The 15,556-nt window shown below is 36.4% G+C and overlaps 2 protein-coding genes across 2 annotated transcripts; both read right to left on the reverse strand.

The window, feature by feature from the left end:
• Window positions 1-4,606: 4,606 nt before the first annotated feature.
• Window positions 4,607-7,427, reverse strand: LOC133862031 (protein OBERON 1-like). Its single transcript, XM_062297870.1, has 4 exons — window positions 7,109-7,427; window positions 6,735-6,815; window positions 5,552-5,858; window positions 4,607-5,511 (listed from the first exon to the last, which is right to left on the reverse strand). The coding sequence occupies exons 3-4, from the start codon at window positions 5,838-5,840 to the stop codon at window positions 4,697-4,699; spliced, it is 1,104 nt and encodes a 367-aa protein (XP_062153854.1). The 5' UTR covers window positions 5,841-5,858; window positions 6,735-6,815; window positions 7,109-7,427; the 3' UTR covers window positions 4,607-4,696.
• A 212-nt stretch (window positions 7,428-7,639) lies between these two features.
• LOC133861980 (uncharacterized) lies at window positions 7,640-12,279 on the reverse strand. Its single transcript, XM_062297812.1, has 3 exons — window positions 10,855-12,279; window positions 8,155-10,695; window positions 7,640-7,702 (listed from the first exon to the last, which is right to left on the reverse strand). The coding sequence occupies exons 1-3, from the start codon at window positions 12,277-12,279 to the stop codon at window positions 7,640-7,642; spliced, it is 4,029 nt and encodes a 1,342-aa protein (XP_062153796.1).
• Between the last annotated feature and the right edge of the window lie 3,277 nt (window positions 12,280-15,556).

Below are 15,556 nucleotides of genomic sequence, written 5' to 3' on the forward strand. Positions count from 1 at the left end.
GCTCTATTAACTACGGAGATGCAAGCGTGTCTTCTTGTTGAGGGAAAGGCAAGCCCCTGTGGCTTGTGGGTGGCCGCGCGCCACCCCCAGCCACTGGGGGTGGCTGCGCGCCACCCCCTACGGCCTCTGGGGGTGGCGCGCGGCCACCCCCCCAAATGGGTGGCCAAGCCACTGTTCAATTTTTTTTTTTTTAAAAAAAAATAAGTATTTTTATTTATTTTTTAAAAAATTCATATTTTTTTATTAAGATGGACACGTGTCGCTGACGTGCCATTTGACGGAATCTGTTAAAAAATTTGACAGAATTTGACGTCAGGGATCGATTTGTAATTATGGCATACCAAAAGGATCTCTCAGTAATTTTTTAAACCACAGGGAGTAAAAAATAATTATGGAATACCACAGGGACTAACGGTGCAATTTTCCCTTAATTTCCAACAATATCATCTCTCTTCAAACCCTGACGTTCCTAAAAACTAAAACCATAAATCATCCTTCCATCAATAAGCACCCAAAATTTCCTTAAAAGTCTAAATTACTAATCCCAGGGTATAGTTCAAAGCCTCATAACAGTTGCCCAAACATGACTTTTCCTTTTTGTTTCTCCTCTAAAAACCCTAAATCCCCTAATTCTAACATGCCTTTACCACCACAAACCCGGACCTTGACTCTTATTAAACCCCACAACAAGTTGTCCGAAAACTCCAACATAACATCTTAGAATCCTATGTTGTACTACCTCTAATTCAACTACGAAGTTTTAACACAACCAAAATTTGAAACAGTATGACAATGTCTTGCAATACTTTAGTTTGCAACATTTTCATGCTGTGCTAGTGTTCTTTCGGATACATTATTATTGAAAGCTAACCACAACTGGGTAGTATTTCCACAAGGGTTACTATCATTATTCATAGGCACCTGCTTTCATTTTCAAAGTATGCACTACCCATAGAAATAAACGACAGTAAAGCATATATCTACCTAGATTCAAGCATGTACAACATTGTAACTTATCAAATACAGAAACGGTTCAGAAAGACGCTAATGATTTTTTTTTATTAGTAATTGGCCTCAAGGAGAAGAAAATTCACATTAGTGACATCTACGACATAAGGCGTAGTCTCCATTTGATTGAGCTATCCTTTGAGAGTTGACGCTAATAAAATTTATTCCACAAAAATAATATATAGACACTTATACAAGGAAAGAACAAGCAAAGAGTAGATATATCAGTATGAAATCGATCAACCATCTGGCTCATAAGAATAAAACATACTAAAGTCTGAACACTTCTAATAGACGATATGTAACCACAAACATCCACAAATGTGCTTTATCAGAAGCAATATATCTACTACAACACAAAGCTCATACTGCTGTTGCTGATAGTATAATGGCAATAAAGATGTGTATAAAGGAACCTCTGCCACCTATAAAACATCTCAAAAGTAGTGGCACTAATAAAAAATATATATATATAAATTCACAAATCATTGAAAGGAGAAATTTGATGAGATAATACATGGATAAGCTCAAGGAATCATAAGCTAGTCTTTTTGCTCTGAAAAATATTATTTTTGTAAGGGATTCAGGGTTATTCACATCAATAACACTATTTCAACCCTTTTTCCCCTTTAAGTGTATCAATGGCCCCCTACTACTTCACTACAACAAAGAGTAAGCAGCACTTATGTGGAAGGTAACCTCAAAGATTCACAGAGCCAACATTGTATTTACAAATATATTCCGAAAAAGTCCTACATATTAGAATATTCTAAATGTAAGGGTAGTTTATTCATTTTACAGAACTGTGACAGTATTTAAATTAGAAGTGCTTTGGTTATTTTGGTAATTCAAGGTGTGTAACTTATTTGCTTGGGGATGGTCTGAGTATTCTTTTGTTATTAAGAAATTCTTTCCTTCTCTAGCTAGGAAGTTTTAGTTTTTCCATATTATCTTAGGACTTCACTGCTATGTATGTCACCAAGCAAACCTTGTGAACTTGTAAAAATACTTCTAGGTGAGACTCCTGTACACAGCCCATGGGCCGCACGTTTGATTCTTTGTTTTCTCATGTTATTTTGACTCCACATCCTTGATAATCCTCACACTAGTCTTCAAAACCAAAAGAAAGAAAAGAAAAAAAAAACCCTTAAAATCTAAAGCCTTTTGGCCCACCTATATCGATCACGGGAAACCCTAATCTCCAAATCAAAGGTCAAAATGCATAGGGACGTCGAGAAAAACCAGTTGCTCCTCCACCTGCTGCTGTTGCTGCTCAACCTACTCAGTTAGTACAGTAGATTGTGTTCCTCACATATTTGATTAGAGAATGTTTGTCAATGTGATCTAAGTATATTTCTTTCACTTGCAGGGCATCTAAGAAATCCAAGAAGTGAACCCTTTGTGAAGAGCACTGAAGGATGAATGACCCTTTGATGGTCCATGTGTCCTCGGATACATTATTGCTAGAGTAGTTTTGACAAGTGTGTTATTGATTGGTTTTGGAACTCAATAGTTAATATTCTAGATAAGAGGAGGGTTAATATTTTGGTACTTTGCTTAATTAATGCTTTCTTTTGTTAAAAAAAAAAATATTAAAGGTCTGTCCTACATGAAGTACAAATTACCAACCTCCCTAGCTAGAACAAAATGTACATCTAAATTAACATAAGATCTCTATGCTTAACATAGAATGACTCAACAAAATATAACTGATTTTAGCCACCCAAGGAAACAATGAGGAACTAGCATTTGTTGTGGATTTAGAAACAGATAGAAACTGAACTACAGAAATAAAACAACTAGAGATGCAGCAAAAGGAAAACTTATCAAACCACGTAAACTCTGTCCACATATCCTGTTTTCTTATGAATAGATTTTTTTCTTTTTTTAATAAGCATTTTGTTATCAACAGATTTGAAATGAGTGTATTGTGTAAATTTCAACTTAACAAATATTGTTTTTGATGTTTCAAGGACAAGTGAGACCAAGGACAATTACAACCTAAAAGTTACTTTAAATTTTATATCATTGAAAGATTCTTAAGAAGCATATATTATAACTCATAATGCTGCAGGAAGCAGCCATTGAAGACTTATAAGAGGCAAGGAAAACCCAAGGTTTGGCTTCAGAACATGAACCCATGACCTCTCCCGCCACCCTTTTGTTATATGGGGTGGAGGTGCCGTCACCCTGAGGTTGTCTTTTGTCTTCCTCTTCTTCTCCACTATAATCAAAGATCTTATCTGCAGCCTAGAGCAAAAAAGATCTTACAACAACTAGAAAAATGAATTCTAAACCCATAAAAGTGTTAATCCTTGTCCACCAACCCCAATCCGATTCTCCGCTAAATAGCACCTCAATTAACTATAGAACCAATTTACCCTTATGAGAGTATTCTTCTTTTTCTTCTTCCCTCTTCACTACTGATTCTACTATAATCACAGGTCTTATCTTAAGTCTAAAGCAATTAAGATCTTATAACAACTGGAAAAATATATACTGAACCCATAAATCTGTTAATCCTTCTCCACCAACCCTAATCCAATTCTCCATTAAATAGCACCAAATTAACATTAGAACCATTTTACCCTTTATAGGAGTATTCTTCTTCTTTTCCACTATAAATAGTACCAAATTAACTATAGCCTAGAACAAACAAGATAAGATAGGGGTGAAAATGCGATTACGGTTAGCGGTTATTAGCTAAAACCGCTAACCGTAACCGCCTAGCGGTTATCTAAAATATGGAAATCGCCTAGGCGGTTGGCGGTTATGAAATAATCGCCGGTTGGTGGTTATGAACCGCCAACCGTCAACCGGCAACTGATTTTATTTTATTTTATTATTTTAATTTTTTTTTTCGGCCTTTTTGCTGTTGGCCGATCGCCGATCATACACAAAAAATAGCAGATTTCACATCATCAACCACAAACATTCAGATCTAAGACCTAGAATAACAAATCAAGGCCTAGAATAACAAATCAGGGCACAAAAATATTCAGATCGAAGAACTTATCAAAAAAAAAAAAAAAATTCAGATCTCACTGAAGTCCGACGGTGTTGATTGGGTTCATGGCGACCTAGAATCATCCATGTAGCGACGAAACTCCAAGTTTCTGCCATCCTAATCGACATTGCAGACCTTGAAGAATTAAGAATAAAATGTGATCCATGGAGAATCTCGGAGATGAGAGACAGAGAGGGTCGAGAGGTTGAGGGTGAGTGGCGGAGTGGAGAATAGAGATTGAGAAAATGGAATGAGGTGAGTCAGAGGGTTCATTTTGTATTCTTTAGGGTTAGGTTAAAAACGGCGTCATTCATTTATAATCTTTTGGCCTTAGTTTTAGGATGAAAATAGCGTCGTTCTCATATGTAAAAATATATTTTTTTAAAAAAAGTATATATATAATAATAATAATAATAATAATAATAATAATAATAATAATAATAAAAAAAAGGCAGTTAGCGGTTATAACCGCCTTTCTAGGGCGGTTACCGGTTTTTAGGCGGTTTTAACGGTTTTGCGGTTATACGATTAGCGGTTATAGACAGTTAGCAGTTAGCGGATGGTTATTGCGGGCGGTTATTTTCACCCCTATAAGATACCAGTCTTTCAACTATTTTCCACTATTTGCTACTTGGTCATAGCCCCTAGCAGAGAGATTAACATTCAAGAGTAGTAGTGTACTTAGGTTTGAAACATTTCACATGCAGCCACAAACATTTCACACTTCCAAAAGAGTTTCCTCCCTCGGGGGTCGTCACTTCGACGAAAGATCCTACTAACAAAATCAAGTTCTCTCAGCAGAGCCTCCCGGTCCCAGGTTGGTGCACAGTGGTGGAAAACATCTTTAACCCAACCAAGCAGTTCAGATGTCCGATTGCAAGCCCGGCACCTGAAAACCATCTCAGATGGGCCTGTTCCGCTATTAACAGAAGGGCCCATACAAATGAGTCCATCACGAATAGCACAATCCGTATGAGTCCAATGCGAACACAAATCACACCCAATCCAGCGGCAGGTATTAACTTCAAAATCAAACTTGTTACAGATTACACACATGCAAAGATTGCAGAAACCATTTCTGTTGGTGCATATCTCACAAGTACAATCGTCAGATGGGAGCTGGTTTTGGCATGCTATATTTCTGCATCTCTTGTAAACAAAGATCTCAATCAGCGAAGTCTGAGAGAGACTGATACTAGGATGCAAGAATGCCTGAATCCCACTATTTATTGCAACAAGAATTTCAAGTTGTATTCTGCGAGCTCTAATCAACGTCTTAGCAGTTAAGTCAGTCCTACTCTGGATAAGCTTCTGCAACATCAAAAACTCTTCTCTTTGCTGCGAACTACCATTGCCTTCAAGGATACCTCGGAGTCCATTCTTCAACTCTTCTAGAAACTCATCAGGTAAACGGTGCATCTTTTCAGAGATTATATCAACTCTCTCTCTCTCTCTCGCTATCTCCCGAAGGGATATCTTATCTGCAGAAGGGATATCTTATCTGCAGAAGGGATATCTTATCTGCAATAGAAACACGGCGAATAACCGACTGTTCAGGACAATCATTCTCCCCTTTACCATTCTCCATCATCTTCTTTGCCATAATTGCATCGGCAGTAGGCCAAGTTTCTCGAGAACTAGCACTCTCAGTAGGGGATTCACGAATTTGATCAGAATTTGATCTGGGTTCCTCAGGGGAGAGGCGGGCATTTGAAGAGACGACAGACAGAGAAGTTTGTAGTCCTCCAGGCCATGGTTGCTGACGCGGAGGTAGCATTTTGGACGAAGATTGTTGGTGGATGTTAGACCCAGATGATGTACCCATCAATCAATATCCCTAATCCTGTAACCATTTGCACAAAAAATAAACATTTACTTATTATCTATCATCAAGACCCGTATCCCAATATCTCTATAACTTCTTATTTCTTATCCTAAAGAGCACATTGACTTAGAAGGACAAGCAAATTTACAAAAACAGAAATATCCAACAATTTACAGTCAAAACAGAAAAGCCATATAGCATGCAAACCATCTTAAATGTTTCTCATCATCAAAGGGCAAACAACCACTCAAAATACAAACACAAAGGGACACAAGTCCAAACACACGCACACGTACACTGCACAAAAAGACAAACACAAACACAAGCATCTGAAATATTTCTCTATCAACGAGTAACCACCCACTCAAAATACACACAAAGAGACACAAGTCCAAACACACACACACACACACAACTTTTCTTTTTTGATGAATGCACACACAACTTTCATTTCTTAATAAAGAGGACAAATAATGATTATCATTCCAAATAGCATATGCTGAGCAAATTAGACAAACTGTCAGTGACCAAAAACGGCCAAGAGAAACAGCATATTTTCAAGCTTCCACTGTTTTTTCCATATACCATGGTTGCATACAAACTAGTTTAACCTGAACAATATTTTCAGTGCACTTTTCAGCTTCCAAAATTCTCACACACACCCAAACCTTATATTGATGCTGTTGTTGTACATAATATCCATAATTTCATTAAAAAAATTATTTTCTAACAAAAATATTGAGTAAAAAAACAAACATGCTGCTACAGATCACTGGCATAAACAGACCAAAGAATCACAACACAAATTCAAGCAATAAATATACTTCACCAAAAAAGTTATATTTTCCTCTTTTTTACATAGCAAGAAGAAATCACAAAAATAATTCAGCATGCCAAACAAATCAGCAGATCTCAGCCAAAAAAGCCATGCTTCTACGGATCAGCTCAGAACAAGATTTCCCCCTTGTTTGATTACTGAGAAAACGCAGGAAAACCAAAAATTAGAAACCCCCGAATCCCAAAGAGTTCCATATGCAAACAAGAAGAAAATTAAGCAACGAAAAGAAGAAAACCCTCTCATTTCAGCGCAAACAACTACTTCCCCTCTTCGCAAAGAGTACACCTTTTTTCCATTACTTCAAATTAAGAAAAAATAAATAAAGAGAGCCGAAATTTTTCTTTCGGTTTTCCTCCGTTTTCTCAGCGACCAAACACAAACACGCCAAAACAAAAGCGAGAATTTAAAGAGAAAGAGTACTCATACTCACCAGACGAAAACGCGAAGCCTGAGATGAAGGTGAGCTCAAATCCAAGGAACCTGAATGAACAAAAGAAATGATTTTGTTCCCGTTTTGCCCTTGAGAACACAGACGGGGGTTTTCTAAAATTTCTACACAAAGAAAGTCCACTGGTGGTCAATGATCGGATATTTGTGGAAATTTGGTAAATGACGCGGTTGGAGTTTTCAACGCTGAGAGTGACCGGCTCGGCCGGTCGCGAGCTGGGCTTGACTGGTTTAGCGGGTCTTTTTGTTTTATAATACTTGTGTTTGCGTTTGCCTCGGGTCGTGCTCATCTGTCAGCCGTAGTCGGTTCTGGACTTCTGGTCACGGCTGCGTTTGTTGTTCAATTTTAGATTCAGTATTTTATTTATTTATTTTTTATTTTTAAGGAAAAATCTGTTTTACCTTTTATCAAAATAAATATACAATAAATAATGGTGCACATTTACCCTAAGGCCCTTCGGGTTGAGGGTACTTAAATTACCTAACTACCAACAGCCCATAATTCTTGTCTATCTTAGGGCTGCTCAGGCCCAAACACAACTAAACTATACACTGACAAGGAATTCATGAGGCCTGTCTGCCAAAGAGTAAATCATTATTAAATATTACATCATTAAAAATACCCTATCAACAAATTACTAAATCTCGTATGAATTTAATAATTATGATTCTAATAAATATAATATAATACTCTAATAATTTCATAGGATCTTGATCTATTGTTATATGATGGGTGGTGTTGTTTACATAATCTAGAGAAGGAAAAAAAAAAAATAATAATTTGCATGAGATGGAGTTAAAATGGCAACGGCAGTTTGATAGTTTTAATGAAAGCATAGGTGTCAATTGAGTCAATTGATGAAGTACATGATTACTCCCATCCATATGCCCCATAAAAGATTATACTATATCTTCAATTAATAAATATCTTAATACATTATTATTGTTTTTTTTTTAACAGAAATACTCATACTCTTCATTCATAACAAAATACACTTGACCCTCAAAATCAAGGATCTAGGGACATACAGCTTCCCTAACAACAATACTGGAAATACTAATGGGAGTATCCTCCAGTAAACACAAATCACTCAAAGAACTAGCAGCCTCTTTAGCTAGACAATGAGCTGCACAATTGGCTTCACGATAAACAAAATTGAAACTACATGTATGTAATCTTTGCCGCTCAACATGAATGCTTTCCAAAATATGGCCTGATCTCGAAAGGTAGGGAGGATTTGAGTTAATCTCCTCAATAACATGGGCTGCATCTCCTTCAAATATAGCATCTAAAAACCCAGCTTCTCTAGCAAAAAGAACGGCTTCCAACGCAGCTAAAGATTCTGCAGTCTTAGCATCCACCTGTAAGATTTTAGTGAGACTACGAACTCCCAAACAATTCCCCAAATAGTCCCTTGCTATGATGCCCAAACCAATCCATCCCTTTTTCTTATTTATAGCCGCATCCCAATTAAGCTTTATGGACCCGTTTGGAGGAGGACTCCAAGTAACTGTATCACGGCTATTGTCAGGTCCCTTTACAGACTGCATGGGAACTGACTGGTCCAATTGCTTGCTCTCCTTGTATTCCCGAATAAACCTCACTGCAGCAGTATAGACTTCATCTGGATGGTTAAAAGTGCCTTCAAAAACAAATTTATTTCTCCTAAACCATATTCCACGGGCCACTACTATCAACAGTTCCAAATTTTCCTTGCTAAAGCGCTGAAGACCATCTTCAAAAATCTCCTTGAAGGTCGCTCCTGAAACACAACACTTTTGGAACGGTGATGTTTTACTTCCCCAGACATCCTGAGCTGCCGGACAAATCCATAAGGCATGAATTAAAGACTCCTCTTCTAATCCACAACAAGGGCATTTAGCATCTTCAATAACCCTTCGCTTAAATAGGTTTCGGCGTGTGGGCAGAATATTTTGACAAGCTCTCCATGCAAACATTTTCACCGCATTTGGCACTTCCATTGCCCAAAGAGCCTTCCACAATTCCTGCCCTGTGTTCAGTTGGGAACTTTGAGCTGCTCGTCTCTCCTTTTCTTCTTTGCCGAGATGGTAGGCACTCCGAACTGAAAAAATACCATTAGCAGTTCCACGCCAAATCAACCTATCTGCAGGCAGCAATGGGCTTAGAGGAATATTAACTATGACTTGAGCTTCTTCTTCCGTAAACACTTCTTTAAGTAAAGCCTCATTCCAATTCTTGGAGGTGGGATTAATTAATGAGGCCACCATAGACTGTCTATCAATGATCTTTGGAGGAGATTGGACCTGAAAAGTTTGTGGTGTTGGGAGCCAACGATCTCCCCAAACCTTTATATTGCATCCATTGCCCACTCTCCAAACCAAGCCTTGTTGCAACAATTCCCTAGAATTCCATATGCTCCGCCAAACAAAAGAAGGGCGAGAGCCTAGGGAAGCCTCCATAAAGCCACTTCTAGGATGGTACTTGGCTCGGAAAATTTGTGCTGAGAGAGATGAAGGGTTTTGAATTAACCGCCACCCTTGCTTAGCAAGTAAAGCCTGATTAAACAGCACCAAATCCCGAAAACCTAGACCTCCCACTGCTTTGGAACGTCCCATTCTTTCCCAAGACATCCAATGAATTTTAGCATTTTGAGACATGTGATTCCACCAGAAATTTTGCATCAAACAATTTATCTCCTTGCATAAGGCAATAGGAAGTTGAAACACACACATGCTATATGTAGGTATCGCCTGAATTACCGCTTTTAACAACACTTCTTTGCCAGCTTGGGAGAGGAATTTGACCTTCCAATTACTGATCTTCTTCGTCACTCTATCTTTAATAAACCCAAAGGACTGAGCCTTGGACTTACCCACAAAAGAAGGAAGTCCTAGGTATGAATCAATCCTATGTGTTTCCATCAACCCAGACAGGCTCAAAATTTCCTGTTTCCTTTCATGGCTGGTATTGCGGCTGAAGAATAAAGATGTCTTCTGCAGGTTAAGCTTTTGACCCGACCCTTTTTCATAAATGCCCAAAATCTTCATAATTCTTCTCCACTCAACTGAGTTCGCCTTACAAAAAATAATACTGTCATCCGCAAAGAATAGATGACTCAATCTAGGTCCCCTCGGAGAAGTTGGAACACCCGTAATTATCCCCTTCCTTTCAGCTTGTTGTAATAAGGCACTCAGGGCCTCTGCGCAAAGTAGGAACAGATAGGGAGAAATGGGATCCCCTTGACGAATCCCCCTTGATGGCTTAATATTTCCCACCGGGCCACCATTAATGAGAATTGAATATGACACTGATCTAACACAGACCATAATGAGAGTAATCCATTGCTCCGTAAACCCCATCCTCCGCATGATCACCTCTAAAAAAGGCCATTCCACTCGATCGTAGGCTTTACTCATATCAAGCTTGAAACCCATATATCCAGTTTTACTCCACATCCGGGTCTGCATTGAGTGTAAAGTCTCAAAGGCAGCCAAAATATTATCTGTTATCAGACGACCTGGAATAAAGGCACTCTGCGTGCAGGAGATAATCTCTGGTAACACTAGTTTAAGCTGATTAGCCAAAACCTTTGAAATAAGTTTGTAAAGCACATTACAAAGACTTATAGGTCTGAAATCTGACACACAATTCGGTTGCTGGATTTTAGGAATAAGAACTATATGGGTTTTATTTAAATTGCTATCCAGCAGCCCAGAATGAAAAAAATGGAAAATAGCTGAGCATACCTCAGTGTGAACAGTTTCCCAATTATGTTGAAAGAAGCAAACAGAGTACCCATCGGGGCCAGGAGCTTTCAAAGGGGCCATTTGCTGTAAGGCTGTATAGATTTCCTCCTCTGTAGGCACAACCATAAGTTTAGTATTCATCGCCGGTGTCACCTTACAGTCAATTGCACTCAGACAATTCTCCAGCTCTAGATCAGTTCCAGCAGTAAAGAGATCATCATAATAACAGATAAAAGCATTTTCAATATCCTCCTTTGAGCAGCAGAGCCGGCCTCCCATATCCATAATTTCCACAATATTCTTCCGACGGTTCTTTTGACTAGCACAAGCATGAAAATATTTAGAGTTTTGATCCCCATACCTCAGCCAGTTTTCTTTTGCCCGTTGACTCCAGTGAAGGTCCTCCTGCTCAAGAAGTGAGTTTAGTTCCTCCTTCACGGTCAGTTCTTTCTCTACTGTCTCCTGATTTTCCTCCATTTGGATTGAGTGGAGCTCTAATGACTTCTTGTGAATCTGGGAAGCAATATTATTTTCAGATTTTCTCACCCATATCTGTAATGACTTCCTGCACCCATTCATCTTTCTATTAATCATTCGCCAAGGGTCAATTTCCTTGTGTTTTACTCTCCAAACTTTCTTGATAATATCTGCATGATCCTGTTTTTTGGTCCAGCTAGCTTCATATCTGAAAAAATGATACTTCTTCCATTTGATGTCCTCCGAGTGGGAAACAGTGATCAACAAGGGGTGATGGTCAGAGACACTGTTAGCTAACACTTCAACCTCTGCAGCATTAAACAACTGATTCCATTCAGGATTGGCCACCGCCCGATCCAATCGTTCCCGAGTAAAATCTTCTCCTTGCCTTCCGTTCCACCATGTAAATTTCGGACCACGGAACCCCAAATCTGCTAGATTGCAGTCCCCCAATGCTGATTGAAATGCCTGCATTTGACTTCGAGGTCTGATGGAGTTGCTAGTTTTTCCCGAACTTGAAATGATTTCATTGAAATCTCCCATACACATCCAAGGAGTAGGATCCAGCTGAGATAAGTGTCTGAGGAGATTCCAAGCTTCCATCCTTTTCCCCACATCCGGGTGCCCATAAAAACATGTCAGCTTCCATACAGGCTCATTACTTTGATTCAACACAACTGCATTAATATGACGTCTACTGAAATTCTGGATTTCCAGATGAGAATCCGAATTCCATAGGAGTAATAGACCCCCACTCTTCCCCTTACAATCAACTACAAACATCCTGTCAAACCCAAGTTTTATTCTGATGAATTCCACTTTATTCTTCATCATCTTTGTTTCTATAAGGAACACAAGATGGGGCTTCTTAATTCTCACCATACTAGTGAGAGCTCGAACTGCCCGGGGGTTCCCAAGCCCCCGGCAGTTCCAACTTAACATCTTCATTGCTCCGGGCGGGGCTGTACACCAGCCACCGCCTGTTGTTTCTGCTCTTGAGGAGCGAGGGTGGTAGAACGTCTACCTTTTTTTGTAGCCACATGATCTCCCAAAGATGCCGACACCACTGCCTCTCCCGCCTCCCTTCCATTAGCATGGGTCTCCAAAATAGTTACAGTATTAGCACAATCCCTTGCTCTTTTCTTCCAGGAGCCTGATTTGCCCTTTACACTCGCTGGACGTGATACAATGCTCCGAGGATCGGAGGAAGAGTCCAGCAACTTCGTAGTTGATTTGGTTTCACTTAAATGGAAGGAATTCAAATACCCAAAGTAATGTGAATTTCTTTCCCACATTACTGAAAAGTGAGAATCCACATTCTCTTGTCATTGAAAAGTTTTATTTATTTTAAATGACAAAAATGCTTAAATTTTGCTTAAATTTTAAAAATCCTAAACTTTTTTCTCACACACACACACATATAAGCCGATGCTTAAATTCCTGTATCATGTGTTTTTACTAATAAAGTGCTAAACTTTTTCTCTTATATGTATATAAGCCGAGTTTTTTTATAGAATGGTGATACATGGCATGAACTCATATTTTTTAGTAACTAAACCGGTCCTTTAAGTACTGAATTGGTCTTTTAAATAAAATTAAACCGGACTATTTAATATATATTTCTCCCTATTAATGATACAAGTAGTCTCTGGTTCTTTCAATTAATGATACAAGTATAACTCTTTTGTGGAAAGAGGTGTTTCTTTAGTATTTTATATTTTTTATTGAAATTTAGATATGTTTCCATTTTGTTTGTGAAATTTTTGGTTGAGCAATTCTTCATTTGAATGTTTATGAGATTTTTTGTTTTTTTCGTTCATTTGTAATGTTCAGAATTATATAGGATTGAAATATAATAGGCATGACATCGACAATATAAAAAATTTCTGCTAATTTTCTATTTTATGCTTTGATAATCAAAATCATGGTTTTCTTCTTGCTATTTTTCTTCTTCATATAAATGCTTTTAAAACATTAAAGAATTAGTTAAGCATTACATTTGAAATGATTTTTTTTTTTTTTTAATGTTTAGAATTATATGGATTTTAATTTTATTGAAACATAATAGGTAGACAATATCATAGATTCCTACTATTAATCCTACTATTAATGCTTTGATAATCAAAATCCATGTTTTTTCTCTTGCTATTTTTTTTTCTTTCTTTATACTTCTTTCAATTTTAAACAACACATATGAGAATATTTTAAATGTTTTAATTGATATGGATTAAAACTAAAATTATGGTTCTTTTGATAGTAAAATTTTATGTAATTTACATATGAGTAATGTTTCTTGCATAACTCTTACACACTTTTATACATCTCTAACAATGGAGAATTATGACACGTGGTGTGAACCCATAATTTTTAGACACTAAACCAGTTTTTTAACTAAAACAAACCGGTGAATTTTAAAGGTTGAATCAGTTGTTCATGATTTTAATAAATTTATTGTACTTTAATGAAAAAGATCATGAGTGTTAATCTTCATAAGACCAAAATAAGAACTTTTTTGCATTATATCATTAGGTATCATTATAACCGCATTAAGTTGTGAGATTTTTTTAAAAAATAAAATAAAATTAAAAACATTCATTAATTCTAAGTGGTCAGATTTTTTTTTTCTCCAAAATTTTATTTCAAAAATTTTCCTTATATGGAATTTCATTAAGTTCAAAATTTTAATGTACAATAGATTATGGTTTCAGAATTTACTACTCTCCAAAATTATAGAGAGACAAAATTTAAAACTAAGAACATACTACATTAACTATCTAGAATTAATCAAATAGGTATTGTATGCATTAATTCTAAAGAAATCGTACAAGTAAGCTGAAAAGTCATATTACTCTCTTAGATTGGTTAATTCTATCTTTTTTTCTTTAGGGTTTGAAACATCTTGAATTGTGAAATCAAGAACATCCAACAGCGATATTCAAGAAAAGATCAGGGTGTTGAAATACATAATTTTATTTTATTTTGTTTTCTTTAAGGACTTAGCTTTTTTTTTTTTTTTCTTTTTCTGGTTTTGTGGAGGTTGAAGGACTCTGTGTTTTATGCATTTTTATAATTAGAATCTAGATATTCTTCTTGCTATTTTTTTTTTATCTTTATACTTTCCGTTTTCAACCATGTCTACTTATGGGAATAAATTTTCATAAAAAAATGTTTATTTTTCTTTGTAATTTTTTTCCCTAGTGTTCATAATTATTTGCGTTTTATTTGTATTGAAATATATAATAGCAGGGACGAGGGAGGGGGGCTGGCAGGGGCCATGCCTGCCCCCCCCCCCCCCCCCCCAAATTTCCTAAAAACAAAATTTATTAGGTGGAATTTTTTTTTCTAAAAAATTAAAGAATATAAGGTAAAAAAAAAATAAAATAAAATAAAAAAATAAAAAAAAATAAAAAATTGACCATTGGCCCCTGCCCATAAAAACTTCTGGCTTCGTCCCTGTATAATAGGTATCACACAAAGATTGCTACTAATTTTGTATTAATGCTTTGATATTTATATTAAACTATGTATTTTTCTTGATATTTTTTTTTCTTTATACTTTTCATTTTAAACCATGTATATCTATGTGAACAAATATTTAAACATGTTTTAATATATATAGATTAAACTAAAATAAAGACTCTTATGTTTTCTAGATTTTATTTTTTTCATTTATGTGATTCACTCCATTTTTAGCCAATTTTTGAAAGTGTTTTTATGCTTGTGAACAAAACAAGGCAAATATTTATTTGATTGTTGTGCATAAAAGGAATATAAATGGGAAATGTTGAGGTATCCACCAACATCCCACCAGAAACCTACCAAGCCTGCATGGCTTTCATTGTTTAAATGTAAAGAAATGAAAGCCACGTAGGCTTGGTGGGATGCTGGTGGATACCCTAGCATTTCCCAATATAAATACTTTTGGAACACCAAAGAGATATTAAGCATTAAACATGATATGATGATTTATTAGATTGCATTATATGTTTAATGAAATATTTTTTTTAATTTGTTCAATATTTTGTTTAAATGTTTATAATTACTTTAGTTTTATTTGTATTTAAATATAATAGGTATCATACTAACAAAATCATAAATTTCTGCTAATTTTTTTATTAATGTTTTGATAATTAGATTAAACCATGTTTTTTTCTCGCTATTTGTTTTTTTTTTTTTTTTTTTCTTTATACTTCTTTTTGTTATAAACTATTCATATGGACACAAA

Source organism: Alnus glutinosa, chromosome 2, assembly GCF_958979055.1.
Source record: "Alnus glutinosa chromosome 2, dhAlnGlut1.1, whole genome shotgun sequence".
Lineage (NCBI taxonomy): Eukaryota > Viridiplantae > Streptophyta > Magnoliopsida > Fagales > Betulaceae > Alnus > Alnus glutinosa.

Coding starts and splice junctions, on each gene's coding strand:
- LOC133862031 (XM_062297870.1), bottom strand. CDS start 5,840: ATGGGTACATCATCTGGGTCTAACATCCACCAACAATCTTCGTCCAAA. Junction 5,512..5,551: donor TGAACAGTCGGTTATTCGCC/GTGTTTCTATTG, acceptor TCTGCAGATAAG/ATATCCCTTCTGCAGATAAG.
- LOC133861980 (XM_062297812.1), bottom strand. CDS start 12,279: ATGAAGATGTTAAGTTGGAACTGCCGGGGGCTTGGGAACCCCCGGGCA. Junction 10,696..10,854: donor GGGAAACTGTTCACACTGAG/GTATGCTCAGCT, acceptor CTTATTTCAAAG/GTTTTGGCTAATCAGCTTAA. Junction 7,703..8,154: donor GTATTGTTGTTAGGGAAGCT/GTATGTCCCTAG, acceptor ACTCTTTGGCAG/ACAGGCCTCATGAATTCCTT.